Source organism: Hemiscyllium ocellatum, chromosome 3, assembly GCF_020745735.1.
Source record: "Hemiscyllium ocellatum isolate sHemOce1 chromosome 3, sHemOce1.pat.X.cur, whole genome shotgun sequence".
Taxonomy (NCBI): Eukaryota; Metazoa; Chordata; class Chondrichthyes; order Orectolobiformes; family Hemiscylliidae; genus Hemiscyllium; species Hemiscyllium ocellatum.
In genome coordinates, this window is record NC_083403.1 from 55,715,010 (window position 1) to 55,737,100 (window position 22,091).

Below are 22,091 nucleotides of genomic sequence, written 5' to 3' on the forward strand. Positions count from 1 at the left end.
TGATAGTGAAAGTGGTGGTGTCTTTCCCTGAGGAGAGAATTGGTTGCTGATGATTCGCTCTGATCCTAAATTCTGAAGAGATCAAATTCCACTTTTCTTGTAGTGGGAGTGGTGGGAGGATCCAATCTTAGCATATCAAGTAATCCAAATCCATTGTCCCTTCTTACCAAATCATTTCTTTTATAAACCTCAATTAGGAACATCCCAAATTGTGTTTCTGTAAAGTATAAACTCTGAACTCTTTTTAGCCTATCTTGACAATATATATTGGGAATTATTCTAACAGCTCCCTAAGCACCCTTTGCTAAGACTCAAGAGCACCACTTGCATAAAATAATACAGTATAGCAGTGCTACAGTTCATGCATCATGGTATGCTAATACTGCTGTGTAATACAATGTACAACTGGACAGGCAGTAGCTTAATTTACTGGATATTACATTACAATATTCTCATGACATGTATTGTTGTCTAATATCTGCTTTACAGCACAATCCACTGATATTATTGGTCAGTTAAGAACAGTATATTGATTAGTTAAAATGTAGATTATTCTATAAAGGTATTCTACAATAGTGTAATGTATCCATGATATGTGTATGAGTGAGAATAATGATTGACAAGGTATAGTGTATATACTGATCAAAAATATACTGTTTACTCTATTTTTGTAATATTAATTTCAAAGCAATGTGTAGACCTAAGTTTTGTTTTCGTTTGCATTTTTGTATAAAAGTCTGACAAAGATTGAATGTGCAGAATGTAGAAGGAGAGAATACTTAAAAAGACAATCAGTCTGCACTGCCTTTAAATGTTTTGCAATCACTTGTTCAAGAGTGAGATTGCCAAAATGGTCTGTGAATAAGCCTGTTTCTATCTCCCTTTCTAAGAAAGGCGTCTTTAAGGATGGAGTTTGGAGGAAAGCAGGGTGGGAGAAAGTGGGAAGGAAGTACAAAACAAATCCAAATTGATCTGGTCCAATGTTTTCAGGTGATAAAAAGTACATTATGGGCCCAAGGCCTTCCACAGTGGATGCTGCTGTGTTTGGGCAGTTGGCTCAGGCTATGTGGACACTGCCAGGAACCAGGCCAGAAAGACTGATCAAAGGTAAGAAGTTATAAAAGTTATAGGAATGATCTCCACAACTTAAGCAAATTTTCATTTCTCTGTTGAACTCACTCTCTTCCATGTCATTTAAAGCATGAAGCTGCATATCGTCATAGGAACATAGCAATAGGGCTTTTGACCCTTACAGCCTGCTCTGGCACCCAAGATGATTATTAGATTACTTACAGTGTGGAAACAGGTCCTTCGGCCCAACAAGTCCACACCGACCCGCCGAAGCGCAACCCACCCATACCCCTACATTTACCCCTTACCTAACACTACGGGCAATTTAGCATGGCCAATTCACCTGACCCGCACATCTTTGGACTGTGGGAGGAAACCGGAGCACCCGGAGAAAACCCACGCAGACACGGGGAGAACGTGCAAACTCCACACAGTCTGTCGCCTGAGTCGGGAATTGAACCCTGGTCTCAGGCGCTGTGAGGCAGCAGTGCTAACCACTGTGCCACCGTGCCGCCCACAGTGATCACAATTCCACTTTCCAGTCTCCACTTGTTTATCCTTGCCTCCTTTGTCTATCAAAAAATTGTCGCACAACCTTGCATAAATTCAATGATAAAGAAACAAAACAGAAACAGAAATTTCTGGAGAAATTCAGCAGATCTGGCAACATCTGTGGAGAGAAATCAAAGTTAAATTTCAAGTCTAGTGACCCTTTTTCATCACTAATAGCAGCTTGGAAAAGATGGTATTTATACTGATGATGTGGTTGGCAGGGGTGGGGAGGGATTGGAAGTGTGGGTGAATAAGTGGAGATGGAGCCCAAACTGAGAAAGAAAATAAAAGGTAGGCAGACAAATGGACTGTTGATAGTAATCCAGAGATGGAGTGAAGCTAGATAGATGATCATGGGGGCTATAGGTAGTTAAAAATGAGTTGGCTATGCTGAAAGCAACTCATATCATGACAGGACCTGGGCTCTAGGGGTGGGTGATTGACATGGAAGGAGGTGTTCATGCTCTAAAATTGTTAAACACAACATTGAGACTTGAAGGTTGTAGTGTCTCTGCATGGAAGATGAGATTTTGCTTTTCCAGTTTGTGTTGAGCCTACAGCACTGAGGCAGGCCTGAGATAGAAATCTAATCTCCAGTGAATGTAAAGTTTCTTCATAAGATTATTTCTTCATTGAGGAATGAATCAAATGCACCTTCTCTAAATGGCTTCTCGTGTAATTATATCTTTGATCAAGTAAGGGGACCAAAACTATATGCAGTACTCTACATCTGATCTCACCAAACTTTGTATAGCTGCAGTGAAAGTTCCCAGCTCATTCCATCCCCCTTAAAAATAAACACTAACATTCCAATTGCCTTCCTAATCACTTGCTAAACCTGCATATTAGCTTTTTATTATTCATGCACCGGGATGTCCAGATACCTCTGCATCAGAATTCAATGAACAATGTCATTGGGATGATGGATGAATTTGTCCCTGAATTTTCCAGGGAAATTTGATCATTGGGGCAGCCAGTGGGATAAAATGTGACTCTGCTTGTGGAAGGAGCACAATCCTTGAGAGGTTGCTCTTCCAATCACAGATTGGTTCTCGCCTCTCATCGTGCTGATAGATTCAGTCATTAGCCTATCAAAGTAGAACAAATTCAGGGAGTTAGTGAAGGCTCCATTATTTCACTTTTATTGTCCTGCAGGGTGAGCTTTTTGCACCCTGCTTCAGTACAACAGTCCTTTCCTAGGTTCTCTCTTTGACTTTGATCCCTTCCTCTGTCTCAATGTTGAGAAGCAGTTTCAGTTTCAAGGTGTCTCTCTTCTGCTGTTCAGATATTTCTCCTCTCATGTCCTCAGCCCTATTTTATCAGAATCATTCGAAAAAAATGGTCAAACATTAGTCATTAGTTATATATCATTGTCCAAACAGCAAAGTCAATTATACCCAAATTCATTGTGATGTCCCTCTGTCTCTGGTCAATACTACAGAAACGATGTTTCTTCATAATGTTTGAACCATAACGATTGAGGGTTCAATAAACAATTTTAGCATTTTTGAATTATTTAATGGTCCTTTATAATTGCCTATAATATGGTCTAATTGTCTAATTCAGCTACAGTTTAATCCACAAGAGAGATTTTGTGTGTTTTTTGGGGGGGGGGGGGTGGGGGGAGATATTTTGGTTGATTTTGTGTGTCTATTTTAAAGACAGATTAGTTTTCTTTACAGAACAGGTAAGTATACATTTGTGATACATTTACGACCTTTACCTCCTGCTGACAGCTTACTTTTTAAACCTATCTTGGTGTTGTCAGCAAATGTAACTACAACATATACTCATACTTTACAGAAAAGGCCCTTCGGCCCAAGAAGTCTCACTCACCAAAATTATAGTACAACCTAAAGTAATCCCACTTTCCCACACTAGGCTTATAATCTTGAATGAAGAAATCGAATGTGTTGTGTCATGACATTCAAGTCATTCAAATAAATTAAGAAAAAGATTCTACAATTCTTCACATTTTTAAATAGACATTTATTGCTTCATAAAGATACCTCAAAATATAGAAAATACATGGTAGGGATCTCAGTGATGAGAAACCCAAAGCTAAAAAATAATCACACCGAATAGCAGAAGTATGACTTTGGGCCCTGTTCTGTCTGATATCATTGGTGTAATTTTAAGGCCTCACAGCGGTGATGTAAATTCAGGAATCTTGCTGTTGCATGTTGTAGTGATTGGAATCAGGTAGATCTTATTGATGGTGAGATCCTTGATTGGGGTTGTTAACCTGGTTCTGGATTAGTGGTGCTAGAAGAGCACAGCAGTTCAGGCAGCATCCGAGGAGCAGTAAAATCGACCTTTTTTGGCAAAAGCCCTTCATCAGGAATAAAGGCAGAGAGCCTGAAGGGTGGAGAGATAAGCTAGAGGAGGGTTGGGGGTGGGGAGAAAGTAGCATAAAGTACAATAGGTGAGTGGGGGAGGGGGATGAAGGTGATAGGTCGGGGGCGGGGGGAGGTGGAGTGGATAGGTGGAAAAGAAGATAGGCAGGTAGGACAAGTCATGGGGACAGTGCTGAGCTGGAAGTTTGGATCTGGGGTGAGGTGGGGGAAGGGGAAATGAGGCAGGCACTGAGGAAGCAAATGGGGCTGTGGTAGCAAGTTTGTTTTAGGACATGGTTGAAGAGCTTCACGGCAGGGGAAATGACCTGGGAGTTGCAGTAGGAGAGGGACTCCCTGAGATTCTTGTAGAGAGAGGAGGAAAACTTCTTCAAGGCATGCATCCTTGCAAGAGGATTCGCAGTAGGGTTAACCTGGGTCAATCGAGAAGCCCTGGCTGACCAATTTGAACAAAGAATTCAGAATCTCCTCAGTGCAGGGACTGACTGTGCAGAAGTATATAAAGGCTGACTTAGTGACGGGATACCAGCCTCTGTTTAGCGATTTTGCATTGGAAAGGAATGTGGTCGTAAACTGATGAGGATTTCAAGAGCATTTTCATGGAACCACTTTAAAGAGTCAGGGAGATTCTGACTTAGTATAAAAATAAGCATAGATCACTTGCATCCAATTTTTTTCAATCTTTTGCACTGAAAAGAAACTGGACTTTGATCATGGGCTTCAATTGAAAATTATGAGAAATTTGTTGGAAGTGAAGCCTTTGGTATTTTGAAAAGAAAGTGACCTCAAGTGGTAATGCTAAGTCATAGCAAGCAGTAACTCTATCATGAAATTCTCAATGTGGCTATAAGGTGGCGCTATGGGCGACATATATTTGCTTTTACTCCCTTGCTTTAAACAGCTTTCATATAAATGTTCTCCTTTTACACACTGATTGACTGACAGTGATCTATGTAAATAATAGATTAGCTCTACTAACAAATGGTTGAGAAAAAGAATATATTAGTAGCAATCATAAAGTGTACAGGTATTTTCATTTAATATATTTTATAAATTATTTATAAAATGCATTATTAAAGTGATTTTATATATTTTTAAGATAGTGCCTTAATTCCTACTGCTCTATGCAACCAGATAACTCTCACAGTAAGGATATAATTGTGACAAAAGGAGGATGTTCTTTCCTCTCTGATTATTTTACAAACTAAACTGAGATATTTCCTTTCCTCCCCTACGTTTGCCTTCACCCCTCCATGGCCCTATGGATCCCTGTCCCGAATCCACTTGCTGGGGTCTGCCTTGCTGAGATGGAACCCTGGGTCTAATGGCACCATCTTCTTCACTGCTCTTGTCGGCATGGCTGATTGATTGATTGATTGGCAACTGCCAGAGGCAGGATTTCCTCTCTGTAGGGCAGAGACTCCAGCTTAATCCAATTAAAAGCCTGATGGTAGTGAAATGCCTGTGGGGTAGGTTGACCTTTGTCCTAATGGGCAGGGTCTGCTATTCCCTGTCAATGTAAGGTCCATCAACTGGAATATTGCTTTCAACTCTGGACACCATTTTAGGAAGAATGTGAAGGGCGAAAGAAATAATGTGATTTTTGCCTCAGCACAGGTTATCTTACCTGATGCTGCAATGCTTATGCTATCCATTATCTTGAAAGAAATTGGTCATGTATAATATGGTATTGAAGATTTTAACAGACATTTAATACAACTATCTATTATTATACAAACATTACATATGCAGGCACATTCTAATTGTTGGGCTGATAGGTGGTTAACAGTTTAAATGAACAGTGTGCTTTTAATAGCATGTCATGTTTCAAGTGCTCTGAGTTAAGACGGAGCCTGACATCTTTATACCCAATAGCAATACACCCACAGGTCACATGATATGATGTAATAATAATGTCATGAGCATGTCGCTTCAAGGTATCTGACCATGAGTCACAATGCAACAGAAGTGATTCACAAGATTGGTTCCAGGAATGGGGAGTGAGAGTTATGAAGGTAGACTGGAGAGTTTCTCTTGCAGAAAAGGAGGTTGAAAGCAGATTTGTTAGAGGTATTCAAAATTATGAGAGGACTGGACTGAGTAGATAGGAATAAACCGTTCCCACTGGTGAAGCAAAAGGGGATAGATTTAAAATAATTGATAAACAAAGCAAAGCCTAAAGGAGAAAAGGGCAGCTTCAAGTAAGATACCTGTTAAAACTCTGGCGGGTTGAGTGCACTGGAAATCAAGAGCCTTGCTAAAAGTGTGAATATCTTATTCAGTCATCAATAATGGTCAGTTTATTTCTTTTTATTACTGTTAACCAGACATAAGTCTGGTGAAAATCTCTTCTGAATAAACTAAAGAATAGCATTTTTAGTACAGGCAAGCACATTCTACAAACAACTAGACATCAACTAAGCTGCTGTGCAAATCAAATCATATCCCCCTTAAATCCAGCATGCTCACCCATTGCTGCACTGACAGGGTGAAACACACAACGTAACTTCTCAAAGCAATTATAACTTGGATTATGCAGCCAAACTGAAAGGGTAGAATGAGGTGACTTTATCCAGTTTCTTGTTGATGAGTTCACATTGAAAAACTTCAGACCAGACTTCAGATTCAGACGCAAAACATTCTGATATTTGCTAAGTTTTTTCCCCAAAACTACATCACCAAGAGAGATTTGGAGTGCTACTTTTCTTTACAAACTTCTCCAACAACTATGCACAGCTTTTAGATCTGTACTGAAAATAATCATTGATCAGCCCAGTCTAGAGGCTATTGGTAAGTGACCCATTCGAGTTTTTCAGGTCTATTTGCTCACCAATTAAAGCAATAAAGGTCTACCCTAGAGGAGAGTACAGAGACATTTTACAAGGTTGTATTAGGATTGAAAGACTTTAGTCAGAATAGAAAATTAAGATTATTCTCCTTAGAGCACGGAGGCTATGAGAACATCTAACAGAAGTATTCAAAATTAAAGTATCAAACAGGTCAAAGCTCATGCACTTACTTTAGAATCACATCTAGCTTGGCAGCTGGCAAATTTTGTCGGGTAGTTTTCCTCATTCACTTTTCTTGCCTATTCCTCTCAATACAGCCTTTAAGAGGCTAACATATATGTTTAGAAAGAAGGAAGAAATGACAAGGAGCCGCAGCAGCTCATTGCCTTCCCTCTCCATTCGAGAGAGGAAATTAGTTCTGTAAAGATTGAGGGAAACAATTTCACATATATGTGGAGTAACAAGAGGAGGCAGACCTGCACAAACTTCCATTGTGGCATGAGGATTAAATAGGGGGTTGGCTTTATTCCATACCCTATTCTTGTTGTTTAGCCAATAAAGCTACTGACAGAAAGAAGAAAAAAACGTCTATTTAAAAAAGCATCTCTTCACAATCTCACCATGTCCTAAACCTTAAACCACTTTACAGCTGAATAAAATGCTCTTGAAAATGTATACACAATTACAATGTAGGAAACCATTTCTATAATTCATTCATAGAATGAGGGCATTGCTGGCTAGTCCAGCATTTATTGCCTATCCCTAATTGCCCAAATGGGAGTTTAAGAGTCAACCACATTGCTGTGGGTCTGAAGTCATCTATAGGCCAGACCAGGTAAAGATGGCCATTTTCTTCTGTAAAGCACATTAGTGAACCAGATGGATTTTTATAACAGTCAACAATGGATTCATGGTCACCATTAGACTCTTAATTCCTGACTTTTATTTTGATTGAATTCAAATTCTGTGTGGCAGGATTCAAACTCCGGTTTCTAGAACATTACCGTCAGATTAATAGTCTAGCAATAATATCATTAGACCATTGCTTCTCCATCACATAGGAGTTAATTTATATACACCAAGATTTCATGAACAGCCATGAAATCACTGATCTGTTTAGTGATGTTAGTTGAAGAATAGATATTGACCTCTGGAAAACTCTTTAAACATGCCATATTCCTTTTATCTGCAAAGTTAGGTGAGACAGCGATTTAATGTCTCATCTGAAAAACTCAAATCAAACAGAATAGCACTTTCCCAGTGATGGACTGTGATGCTAGATTAGATTATGTGCTCGAGAAGTGAAGATTGAAGCCAGTATAAGGCTTGATCCAAGAGGCAGAGGTAAACTAAAAATGGGGTCATGACCATGTGATCTACAGCAGTTTATTAATGAAGTAAGCTTGTGGTACCATGCACAAGTAAAATAGATAGAAGAAAAATGCAACTCATATTATCCTCTGATTGGATGAATGAAGCAGAGTGATGTTGTTCTCTGTTGCTAGTGGATGCTTCTGCTCTTGGCCTTGAAGTTAACCAGGGTGTTAGACCGAAACTAGTGTAGATCTATCTTAGGGCATTTTGTTGACCGCATTCAGTTTGTTTACATTTGGGGAGTACAATCCCATCTATCGGACCAAGAAATGTCTTGTATTAGGGCCTATGCTGGAGTATTGTCTTTACCAAAGATAAAAACCCTGTGATACCGTGTGTCTGTCTGCTCAGGTAAGTAAGTGTAGAATCTTTCATTATAAGGAGATGAGAGAGACTGGGGTCAGCAACTGGGGTTGCTGACATCACGTGAGCCTGGATCTTGGTAATCTCTGGAAATAGTCATTATTTCTAATCTGGTGAACCATTTAGAGCCAACAGGGATTTATGCCATAGACAATAAGATACGGGAGCAGAATTAGGTCTTTTGGCCCATCGAGTCTCCTCCACCATTTGATCATAACTGATGTATTTCTCAACCCCATTCTCCTGCCTTCTCTCCATTGTCATTGAAGCCCTTACTAATCAAGAACTTATCTATTTTTGTCCTAATTACATTCAATAACTTGGCCTCAGCAACTTTCTCTGGCAATGATTTCCACAGATTAACTATCTTCATGCTGAAGAAATTCCTCCTCATCTCATTTCTAAAGGGTTGTCCCTTCTCTTGAAGTCTGTGCCCTCAGGTCTCACCTTCTCCACATCCACTCTAACCAGGTCTTTCAATGTTTTCTAAGTTTCAGTGAGATCACCGTTCATTCTTTTAAACACCAGAGTACAGAGCCAGAGTCCTTACCTGTTCCTCGTATGACAAGCCCACAAAATTGGATATTGATTTGATTGATTCTGAGTCAAAGTTAAGCCTAAGTCAAAGTTTGCTCATTGCCATACTTGGCAAGTATGGAGATCAAGTTATTCTAGAGAAGCTAATGTTGAAATTCTTTTGAGAAGTTGTTCTGAAACACAACACACTCAAAAGATACAGGATAATTGATTATGCATCTTGCTGAATTTTTTTTCAGACGAACTAGTTAACCTTGCCATGTACTGTGAGAGGATTAAAAGGAAGTTCTGGCCTGAATGGATTGAAGAGAGTGATGATGCTTCATATGACAATGAAGATCTGTCTAGTGAAGACAGTTTGACTCCCACACCATTACAAGACTTCAGCTTATATTCTCGCACAGAAACTTTTGATGAAGAAGTAACTGAGAACAGTGTCTCCTATTCCCAAACTCCGGACACTGATTATACCGGCCATTCACTTTTTGATTCAGATGTTGAGATGGAAGAGTACACAGACAATGAGTTGGGTAAATGAAGCAGAGTGAAAAAAAAACCTTCTAGGTTGAAGAAAAATACATTATTGCAAATTTTGCACCTTTCACAGTTAGTCTTGAGATCACTAGGAATCCGTCAGTACAGGTATTGTTATTTGGACCAATGTGATAATATCGCCATGCCAGTTAGAATCACAGAAAAACTCCTTTACACTTCTATCAAGTGTGTAGTAATTAACTGAACAATATGCTTAAATAAAGCCAATAGAACAGCACATTTAGTCATTATAGTCACAGTACAGTAGGTAATATTGCAATTCTTTACAGCTATCTTACAAGAACATGCTACTCTCTTTCATTAATTTGAGGTAATTTAAAAGTTGCATACATCTAAACATACTATGATATCTATGGAAGTCAAGGTCTGTCACAGTATATGTGAGGCCTTCATTGCAAGGCGCATGGATGACTCAGTCAAGTTCTTTAATGTACAGAGATATCTGTTGTAATATAAGTTGAAAATAAATCACTTTCATCAGAACATCCTATATAAATGCCAATTCAATGAGATAACTTTTTAAGTGTGCACGGAAAGCAGCAGTGTATTTCATGTACCTGTTAGATTCAAATGGATTGAACAATATAATGTAGCAGTTTTCTGGGATTTTATATATTAAACTATGTTGCATTTATAGAATCTTCCTGTGTGTGAAGTGAACAATTATTTTTAATATGTGCTCTGTAATATACATATTTGCCTGTATGGTTTTCCTTGTTATGTATTTTTTCTCTGGTGCAGGACTTAGAAGGAGCATTCTCTTTGAATGTAAATACTCAAATACTTGGAAGCAGTGAATATATACATACTGCACTGTTAACTCAGGTGTAAGTGGCCATAATTCTTAAGTCCATAGATGAGAAAATTCAAACCAAATTGACTCAGACTAATAAGAGCATAAAAAGAAGCCTTTCGGACTGTAATTTTCAGACTGGTCAACAAAGATCTGATCCCATTTTGGCCCAGGGTGTAGGAGATTATGGCAGTACAAGTAAATATCTCAATACTGCTTATATCTTACAAGAGGTCCTGACTCAATCACCCTTTCAGATTGTAAATTCCAGACTTCTACCACCATCCATGTAAAAAAAAGTTATCAACTCTCTCTTAACCTTGTAACTTATACATTAAATCTATACCTCTATTTATTGACCTCCCTACTAATGGCAAATGTGCTTTCTGATCTATCTTACCCATATGCCTCATAATCTTATACATCTCTATCAAGTCTTCTGTCACCTTTGCTGCTCCATGGAAAACAAACCCAGTCTGTCCAAACTTACTTCATAACTTGGACCCTCCAGACTAAGCAATATTCTTGTAAATCTCCTCTTCAGTTTCTTCATTGCAATTACATCCTTTGCATTGAGGTGACCGAGACAGTACTCCATTTATCGTCTAATCAGTGCTTTATAAAGTTCGAGCATAACCCCCTTGCTCTTGTATTCCAAATCTTACCTAATCATGGCAAGTACACCACATGCCTGCTTAACCATCTTAGCTACCAGACCTGGTCCATTCAGGGATCCATGGACGTGCACACCAAGAAGATCTGATCATCAATACCTTTCAGGGTCCTATCATTCACAGTGTGACCCCTTGCCTTGTTAGCCTTCCCCAAGTGCATTGCCTCAGACTGGTCCAGTCCTGGTTGGCTGGTCAATCCCTTGATATGCACCTACTTTGTCATGCAGTGACTATCATCCTCATTATTTAGCACCCTACCAATTTTTGTGACATCTTCTTGATAAGACTATCTACAAATCATTACTAAGTCCAAATCCTGCAGAACTGTGCTGGAAACAGACTTCCAGTCACAGAAACACCCCTCTACCATCACTCTCTGCTTTTACCTTCTCAGCCAATTTTGATCCAAAGTACAACTTTGCCATGGATCCCATGGGCTCTTATTTTCTTTTTTAAAAGTCACACACCACCAAGTTATAATCCAACAGGTTTATTTGGAAGTATAAACTTTTGGAGAACTGTTCCTTTGTCAGGTACTTGGCTTGTATTTTCAAGTTGGACTATTATCTGGTGTGCGATTTTCAACTTTGTCTACCCCGATCCAACATCGGCACCTTCGCATCTTATTCTCTTGACCATGAATGACTTTATCGAAAGCTTTGCAAAAATCCATATATACCAAATCAAATGCTTTACCATCATTTACACTCAACCGTTATTGTTTTAAAAAATTTGACCAAATTTGTCAAACACGAACTTTCCTCATTAAATTCATGCTATTGTTGATTAATTTATGTCTGTTCAAATGTGGAAATATTTGTCCCTTAGAATCCCTTCTAGTAATGAACCCACCACCGAAACTAGACTGACTGACTAACCTGTAGTTTCCTGGTTGATTCCTTTCTCCCTTTCTAATTTATGAGACAAATTTGGCCTCCCTCGGTTCTCTGGTTCCTTTGCTGTCGCCAGAGAGGATTTGGAATTTACTGCCACAGCCCTTGCTATCTCCTTTCATGCCTCACTCCATAGCTTGGGATACATCTCATCCAGGTCTCCAGGCTTAAATCACTTTTAAGGCTGCTAAACCCACTTGGCTGTCTCTCTCTCTCTCTCTCTATTAATGCAGCTGGCTAAAGTAAAAAAGCTTGCCTTCATGCAATGTGTTTCATGCCCTTTGAATGTCCCAAAATATATATTTTTAAAGTACTTACAAAATGTGGTCACTGCTGTAACGTAGAGACTTTGCCATGGATCATACGTGACAGCTTGTTTGGCTGTGTAATTATTGTTCCAAGTGCTAGAGGAATTTCCATTGCTCTTTTTGAATAGTGTCATGAAATCTCTAAGCTGAGAGGGCAGGCAGAGGCTTCAATTTAACATCTCACCAAAGTGCAAGCTGTCTGTTTACATGATATATTACAGTTTTTATTAATTGTTTTGTGTCCTAAAGTGGGGGAAATACATGTGATATCTTTCCAATTTATTTAATATAACTGTGGACAGAGGTGTGAGATTAACCTCTGTCACCAGAGCACTTCAAGGCCAGGGAACAGACAATGTACACATACCCTTGGTTAAGATATTCCCACCTCCAGTTTTATTGCAGACATTAACCCATTTACTTTAAATAGGTCAATAACTTCACTGAAATACCAAACAACAGAATGTCAAATGAATACATTAAGTGTCTATCCACTGATATTACTTCCAACAATTATCTAGGCTACTATGTCTTGGTGCTGGAAAGGAGGAGGAAATATTAATCGATTGTTTAAATCCATACTTTTTTTTTACTGGCTTGGGATTTGCCCATTCTATCAACCGTACTCTCTGGTTCTGGATTAGTGGTGCTGGAAGAGCACAGCAGTTCAGGCAGCATCCAAAGTGCAGCAAAATCGATGTTTCGGGCAAAAGCCCTTCACATACTCTCAGATGAAGAGTCTTCTAGACTTGAAACATTAGCTTGCTCTGCCTCCATGGATGCTGTCTGACTCAGTGATCTCCAGCATTTGTTGTTTCCAACTCAACGTTGCTAATGAGACCCAGTACAATACTGCAAATACAAATATTTCCCAAAAAGAAAGAAAAATCAGTATAGTAGTTTATTACAAATAAAGTTCAATCTGAAAATTTTTGGAAATGAAATCAATTACTTCTGAATACCAGGGCTGGTTAAAATATTTTTCATGATATTTGCAGTTCAGATCACTTGGACCTTGAGATTACTTGACAAATAAAGTGACATTAAATAGTTCTTGAGTAAACAATGACCCAGATTTGCTTTGGCAGGGTATCTAATTGCAGCTTTAAGTTTTATAAAACCATTTTTTAATCGGCTAAGCTGCTGAACATGTGAGCTGATAACATTGCAACAAGAAATACAGCATCTGGAATCTGAGTGAAAGACATCTACCATGTATCTCCTGAAGCAAACTGATTGAAAGATTGTGAAATTAACAACACATGAATTCAGAAGGACGCGTGAATGAAACTCAGTATTAAATCATTGACATAGACAAATAAACAGAAGGAAAGAAGGACTAGAATAAGACTGAAATAAAATAAAGAAAAATCACAAAGACCAAAACAGTTTTCAAAGAAAAAAGTCTTCAGCATTAGAATTGAAGAAATGAAACGCCACATTTTTCATAGTTAATTTTCAGTGATGTGGAGATACCAGTGTTGGACTGAGGTTGACAAAGTCAGAAGTCACATGACATCAAGTTATAGTCCAACAGGCTTATTTAAAATCACAAGCTTTTGGAGTGCTGTTCCTTCATCACATGAAGTGGAGGGAAGTGCACAGCGACAGATATATAGGTGGAGAGATAACGGCAAGATAATTCCAGGTAACTAAGAGTATTGACAGATAAGTACAAATAGTGTGAGTGGAGTTGACAAGCTGAATAACAAATCTTTGATGGTGATGAAAAAAGTATCAAATGGTGTGAGTAAAGTGTCAGCAACTGAATCACAAGTGAAGGGATGATGTATGGACTGATTAATTAAGGCAAAAATAAAATTACAAATAATCAATTATTATTCAGGATAAGGGAGTCCAAAACTGCAGGGCATAGGTTTAAGGTGAGAGGGAAATTCACCCTATCCATGTTCCTAATGATTTTCTCTCTGTAAGGTCATCCCTCAGCCTCCGACCTTCCAGGAAATAACTCCAGCCTATTCAGCCTCTCCCTCTAGCTCAAACTCAAACTCTGGCAACATCCTTGTACATCTTTTCTGAAGCCTTTCAATGTTTAACAACATCTTTCCTATAGCAGGTGAAGGAACTGGGATCGTCATTGCCAATGTAGGTCTTAATATAAAAATGTAGGAGTGACATCTTTTCTTGGAATATTCAGATCATTGACGCCATTAAAACTACATCTATTTGTCACCCAGTAGCCTCTTTCATTCAGCACCTACACGCACCTTTGTCTCCTGAGGTCTGGATTTTCTCCTACACAGGTTCAGGAGGAGCAGGCATTGGCAGATCTATCTCAGGCTTCAAACGGCAGAAGCAATTGTCAAGAGCAGTTCAGATGTCAAAGCACAGATAGGAACAGCCTGTCTGTATCTCTGCTGAAACCCCAGGTTGCACCACACTTAGTATGAGATTTTGATCATACTATTAATTTTTGGGTTTAGAGTACATAGAACATAGAACAATACAGCACATCATGTGGCCTTCGGCTCTCAATGTTGTGCCGACCTTTTATCCTACTCTAAGATCAGACTAACCAACATACCCTTCATTTTACTACCTTCCATGTGCCTATCCAAGAGTGGCTTGAATATCCTTAATGTGTCTGACTCTACTACCACTTCCAGTGCATTTCACGCATCCACCCTCTTTGAGTAAAGATCTATCTCTGACATCCCCCCTAAACCTTCCTCCAATTATGTTAAAATTATGCCCCCTTGTGATAGACATTTCCACCGTGTGAAAAATACTCTGGCTCTCCATTCTATGTCTCTCAACATTGTGTACACCTCTATTAAGTCATCTCTAATGCTCCTTCTTCACTCCAATGAGCAAAGCCCTAGCTCCCTCAACCTTTCTTCATAAGACATGCCTTCCAATCTAGGCAGCATCCTCTGCACCCTCTCTAAAGCTTCCACATTTTTCCTATAATGAGGCAACCAAAACTGAACACAATATTCCAATTGTAGTCTAACCAGGGCTTTACAGAGCTGCAGCATAACCTCATGAGCTCTTAAACATAATCTCCCTGATAATAAAAGTCAACACACCACATGCCTTATTAACAACCCTATCAACGTGGGTGGTAGCTTTGAGGGATCTATGGATGTGGACCCCAAGATCCTTCTGTTCCTCCATACTGCCAAGAATCCTGACTTTAACCCTGTATTCTGCATTCAAATTCAATCTTCCAAAGTGAACCACTTCACACTGTTCCAGGCTGAAGTCCATCTGCTACTTATCAGCTCAGTTTTGCATCCTGTCAATGTCCCATTGCAACCTATAACAGCCCTTCAACTATCTTCCACTCCACCAACCTTTGAGTCATTGGCAAACTTACTATCCCATCCTTCCATTTCCTCATTCAAGTAAGTTATATAAGTCACAAAGTCCCAGAGCCTATCCCTGCAAAACACTACTGGTCACCGAGCTCCAGGCTAAATACTTTCTACTACCACCCTCTGTCTGCTATGGGCCAGCCAATTCTGTATCCAGACAGACAGGTTGCCCTGTATCCCATGCCTCCTCACTTCCTGAATGAGCCTACCATGGGAACCTTATCAAATGCCTTGCTAAAATCCATGTATGCCATATCCACTGCTCTACCTTCATCAACCTGTTTTGTCACATCCTTAAAGAATCAATAAGGCTTGTGAGGCCCCTCACAAAGCTATGCTGACTATCTCTAATCAAACTATTGTTTTCCACAGCAGTCATGATTTGGAGATGCCGGTGTTTGACTAGGGTGTACAAAGTTAAAAATCACACAACACCAGGTTATAGTCCAACAGGTTTGGACTGTAACCTGGTGTTGTGTGATTTTTAACATGGTTTTCCAAGTAATCATAAATCCTCTCACTCAGAATCCTCTCCAGTACTTTGCCCACCACTGACATAAGACTGACTGTTCTGTAATTCCCAGGATTACCCCTATTCCCTTTCTTGAACAAGGGAATAACATTTGCCACCCTCCAATTATCTTAGCATTTTGTATTATTTATTCTTTTGCTTTGAATTTGGATGTCTGCTTGCAAGACAATTAAGGGAAGACAATTGCTTGCATAGAACTCTAGCTGACCTAAGTGACTTAAGAGGTTGAAGAGTTTGAGTTCAGATTCTTATGTCTGCTTTAATTATTCTAGGTACAATTTTTGTAGCTGTAAAAGTTTGGTATATAAAGAGAAAAAAAATTGGTGAAAACTAATGTAGGCCCCTTATAGTCAGAAATGGGGGAAATTATAATGGGGACCAATTTAAAAACTGATGAACTAAATTCGTACTTCTTTCTTGACAAAGGAGGACATGACTAAAGTACCAGAAATAATGGAGCACACAGGATTTAGAGAGAGAGAGGGGAACTGAAATAAATTTGTTTTAGTAGAGAAATGGTGTATTGGCGAATTGATGGGATTGAAGACTGATAAATCCCCCGGGGCTGATAATCTCAGAGTACTTAATGAAGTGGCCTTTGAAATAATACATGTATTGGTGGTCATCTTCCAAGATTCTGTAGACACTGGAACAGTTCCTACAGATTAGAGGATTTAATCTCGCTAATTTAACCCTACTATTTAAAAAAGAAGGTAGAGAGAAAACAAGGAATTATTGTCTGACATCAGTCACGAGGAAGATGCTGGAGTATATTATCAAGGGTTTTACAGCAGAGCACTTAGAAAACAATCAAAGAATAGGGTGGCACAGTGGCTCAGTGGTTTGCTGACTCACAGCACCAGGGTCCCAGGTTCGATTCCAGCCTTGGGTGACTGTCTGTGTGGAGTTTGCACATTCTCCCCATGTCTGCGTGGGTTTCCTCTGGGTGCTCCGCTTTCCTCCCACAGTCCAAAGATATGCCAGTTAGGTGAATTGGCCATGTTAAATTGTCCATAGTGTTAGGTGCATTAGTCAGAGGGCAATGGGACTGGGTGGCTTAATCTTCAGGAGGGTCGATGTGGACTGGTTGGCACAAATGGCATGTTTCCACACTGTAGGGAATCTAATCAATAGACACGGTCAGCATGGGTTTACAAAGGATATAATGCTTGATAAATCTATGAGAATTGTTTGACTTGATGGAGAGCCAGTGGTTGTGGTTTATTTGGATTTTCAGAAGGCCTTTGATTAGAGATTAATATGTAAAATGAAAGTGAGTGGAATTGGGGGTTTAGTGTGTTGCGATGAATAGAAAGTTGGTTCACGGACAAGAAATGAAGAGTAGAAATAAATAAATAGGTTCTTTTTCTGAGTGACGATGACTAGTGGGGTATTGCAGGGATCAGTAACAGAACCCCACCTATTCATAATGATTTAGATGATGAAACTAAATATATTGTCTCAAATTTTGCAGAAGACACAAAGTTGGGTGGAGGGGTGAGCTGTCAGGAGAATGCAAGCACGTTGGAGTTTGATTTGGACAGACGGAGTAAGTTGACAAAAACGTGGCAGGTGCAGTATAATGTGAGTAACTGTGGGGTTATTCACTTTTGTAGCAAAATAGGAAGGCAGATTATATTTGAATGGCTGTAGATTGAGAGAGGGGAATGTTCAATGATACCTGGGGCTCCCCATACATCTTTTGCTGAAAAGTAAATTTGCAAACTCAGCAGAGAGTAATAATGGCAAATTATATGCTGGCCTTCATATCTTGCTGCAGTTCTACAGGGCATAGAATATTGTGTGCAGTTTTAGTCTCCTTATCTGAGATCGGATGTTCGTGCTATATAAAAGAAAAAGAGTGCTGTGAGGGTTTACCAAATTGATTCCTGGGATGGCAAGACTGACAAAAGTGTAAGTGAAGGTGTGAAAAGGCGAAAATACTCATCTTCAACAGAAAAGAAATGATCTCTCTCTGACCTTAATCATTTCACTATCGCTGAGCCCACCCATAATCAACGTCTTATTAAAGCGGAAATAACCAGAGGAGTATCAGTATATTTGAGCTGAAAACGTGTTGCTGGTTAAAGCACAGCAGGTTAGGCAGCATCCAAGGAACAGGAAATTCGACGTTTCGGGCCAGAGCCCTTCATCAGGAATGATTCCTGATGAAGGGCTCTGGCCCGAAACGTCGAATTTCCTGTTCCTTGGATGCTGCCTAACCTGCTGTGCTTTAACCAGCAACACATTTTCAGCTGTGATCTCCAGCATCTGCAGACCTCACTTTTTACTCAGTATATTTGAGTCAAGGTAACAAAGGTATGAATGAGGGATTCAACAAGAAAGTGATAGACAAAGTTGAAGGATTACAAGAAGATGGAAGTAGCCTACTTGTCCTGTCGATAGAGAAGTTATGGAATTATAAAGTAGGCCTAGGGTCAAATAAAATAAAATTGTTGAAAATGGTCTGCCTCAGTTTCAGACAATTTCCAGTGAGAATATAAAGTTTACGACTAGGGAAAATGAGGGGGCATCGAGGCAAAGATTTAGGTCTTCCCATTATTTACTTGAAGGAAATTTATTCTCGCAATACATAAGTCAAACAAGTGAAGTGCAGTTCAGAGGTGTCCAGAAGACAGTAGTATTGAACATTTTCAGTGTGAATGTGGAATATGACATTGTTTGGATTCAGTCAGGCCAACATGGCTGTCACTCACTGGTCAAAGAATTCATGGGAATCCCTGTCAGTTCCATGTTGGAGTAGTTTGACAGAATCAAGTGTCTTTTAGGTTCCCAAGTGGCAATCTTCAGGCCTTTCCTGTGATTGAGTAATCCAGGCTATTTAGAAATCCGGCTGAATGGCTCTGAGGAGAAGCCAGAAAACTAAGCAGGTTTGGCAGCATCTATGAAGAGGAAGCAATGTTAACATCTTGGGTCCAGTGACCATTCTTCAAGATTTGAATTTTTAGTGCTGTGGGGGCATGAGTTCAATCCTACATGGCAGTTGGTGGAATTTAAATGTCATTGATAAATATAAAACTCTGTAACAATGTTCATGAAACCAATTGTCAATTGTTATGAAAACCTATTAGGAAGAAAATTTGTCACCTGGCTTTTCCACATGTGACTCTGGACCCACAATAATATGATTTGCATTTAACCACCTCCTAAAATGGGAATTAAGATCACTCAGTTCAAGGTCAAGGTCAATTAAACATGGTCAACAAATGTTGGCCTTGCTGATCGTGCCCACATCCCACAAAGGAAAAAAAGGATCTCAGTCATTTACATACAATGCATAGCTGCATTTCCAGTATAAACCAGAATATTTCAGTTACATGAACACATTTAAAAGTATTTCACGTCTACCACAAATCACATTTTCATTTCCAGCACATTTCAGGTGAGTACTTGCTTGTTAAATGTTCAGTGTTACAGAGAAGGAACAGACATAGGTTTGAGCTTCAAAACATGTTAATGTGAGATGCACACATCATGAAAGAATTATGTTTCCAAGCCAGAGGAGTGAAAAGCACGAGGGATACTTGTGCACTGCTTGCAACGGTTCATGGCTTACAATGAAAGATGCAGGACATCTATACTTTTAATGTTAACATGGCAAATGAACAAAAGTGAAATCTTACAGAAATAGTCATCTTCAGAAAAATACCTAAAGGAAAAAGGTTTTATAACAGCATCATCAACTTATACAGTAATAAAGTATTACAAGATATTTTGCAGAGAATTATAAAATAAAATCTTACAATGGGATACATAAAGAGATATTAAGTCAAATGACCAAACTTTGGTCAAAGAGGTACATTTTAAGGATGAAAGCCAGGTAGAGGAAATGGAGAGGTGGGGCAATGGTAACATAGAGCTTCCAGGCAATTGACAGCATGCTCATCGTTGGAGCGATTAAAATTTGGTTGCTCAATAGGCCAAAATTAGAGTAGCAGATACCATGGAAGATTGTATAGGCTGGAAGAGGTTATCAAGATGGCAAGGTGTGGATCTGAAAACAAGGTTCAGAAGCTTTAAATCCAGGTTTGAATCAAAGGCAATGTAAGTCAGTGATCAAGAAGTGAAAGGAGAAATGAGATGTGATGGAAGTGAATAATCAGGCAGTAGAACTTTGGATGACCTCAAATTTATGGAGGGTTAAATGTTGGAAATCAGATGGAAGCTCATTGGAAATGCCGAAAAATGAAAGTTTAAATGAGGGTTTCAGCAAGAAGTGATAGAGGTTAGGTTGGGTGATGTTGGAGAGATAGAGATAGAACACCTTAACAATAGCATGAACATAAGTTTGGATATGTTCATTTTGTAGTCAAAGGTCACACCAGTTCATGAACAGATTGGCTCAATCTCAGACATGTTGCGAGGGAGATGAATGGAGTGGTGATCAAAAGCAATAGGTTCAGTCTTCCCAACATTTAATTGAAGGAAATGCTTGTTAAGGTAGTACCAGATGTCAGATAAGCAGTTGGATTATTCAGCAACAGTGGGGAAAGTCAAGAAAGATGTTGGTGAAGTATAGATAGACACCATGTGATAACTAACACATGGCACTACAGGCAGTATAGAGGTAAGGTGTATGTGGAACCAAAAATTTATCCTTGGATATACTAGAATAACAAAAGCAGAAATAAATTGCTTTGAGAATGAGAATGAGAATGAGAAATTAATCTTAACAAACAGGAAATGGTGGACTTTTGAAACAGAAATTTTTTAAAGGGGCATTGGACTGTTTAAGTATGTGTTTTCACAGTGAAATACATTATAAGTATCCTAGGAATAGTAGAAAATCAAGGAGTAAAAGGGTGAATGAAAATTAAAATAATCATGGTCACTGAAGAAAAATTATTAGGTAGACTAATGGGACTAAAGTCTCAAACATCTCCGAAATCTGTTTGCCTGCATCCTAGGGTCTCATAAGAAGTGTTCAAACCATAATTACCGCTAATACAGCCACAACCCACAATAATATGGTTAGCACTTAAACACCTCCTAAAATGGGAAATAAGATCACTCAGTTCAAATCAATTAAGCATGGTCAACAAATGTTCACAAAACATATCATTGTGCAGAGTTGTGTCTGCATTAGAGGTAATCTTTCAAAATTCACGGAGATTCTTGCAACATCCAAGTAGATTAAAAAATTGTATATTGAAGAAATTATGGGGACAGAAACAAAATGTCTTATGCCAGTTAATTTAACGCCTGTCATTGAAAAAAAAAGGCAAGTTAGTTGGAAATGACAGACAAGGGTAAGACAGAGAACAAAGTAACGCTGAAGAATTAAACCACATTTACTTCAATACAAAGGGCCTTACAGGTAAGGCTGATGATATCAGGGCATATTTGGGAACATGAGATTTGAAAACTGAAACTGGAAATTTAGAAAATCACAATTCCCTTCACAACAAATCACGCGTCAATAAACATAAAGTACTGAGGATACTGAAAATCTGGAACAAAAACAGTGTGCTGTTTAACTGATTGACAGCAAACTGTTGGGATAAATGGGTTACTTTCATGTTGCAAACTCTGACTAATGGGGCATCAGAGGAAACCGTACTTGAGCCTGTATATACAATCTATATTAATAATTCAAAAAACAGGACCAAATATATTGTAGCCAAATTGCTAACAATATAAGACAGGTAAAAAGGCAAGCTTGTGGGGTACAGTATGAGTCTGCAAGGGGATATACATAGGTTACCCAAGTGGAAAGATAAAATATAATGTGAGAAAATCTAAGATTGTCTACTTTTATGGAAAGGATAGAAAATGTAAATGGACATTGCTGGAGCTACTCGGGAGGGTTTGAACTAGTGTGGCAGAGGTTTGGGACCTTAAGCAGTAGTGAGTGAAGAGAGAAGTTTGTGGCTGGTACAGAAGATAACAAGAGCAAATAGGCAAGACAGGCAAGAGCACATCAGGGAACAAGGGAAG

The 22,091-nt window shown here is 39.0% G+C and overlaps 1 protein-coding gene across 1 annotated transcript in view; it reads left to right on the forward strand.

Moving 5' to 3' along the window:
* Positions 1–9,823, forward strand: part of faxcb (failed axon connections homolog, metaxin like GST domain containing b) — a 61,068-nt gene extending 51,245 nt beyond the window's left edge. The window contains exons 5-6 of the mRNA XM_060820788.1: positions 991–1,107; positions 9,280–9,823. Of these exons, the coding sequence (XP_060676771.1) occupies positions 991–1,107; positions 9,280–9,578 (416 nt within the window). The 3' untranslated portion in view covers positions 9,579–9,823. The remainder of the gene's footprint in view (positions 1–990; positions 1,108–9,279) is intronic.
* Positions 9,824–22,091: the final 12,268 nt, after the last annotated feature.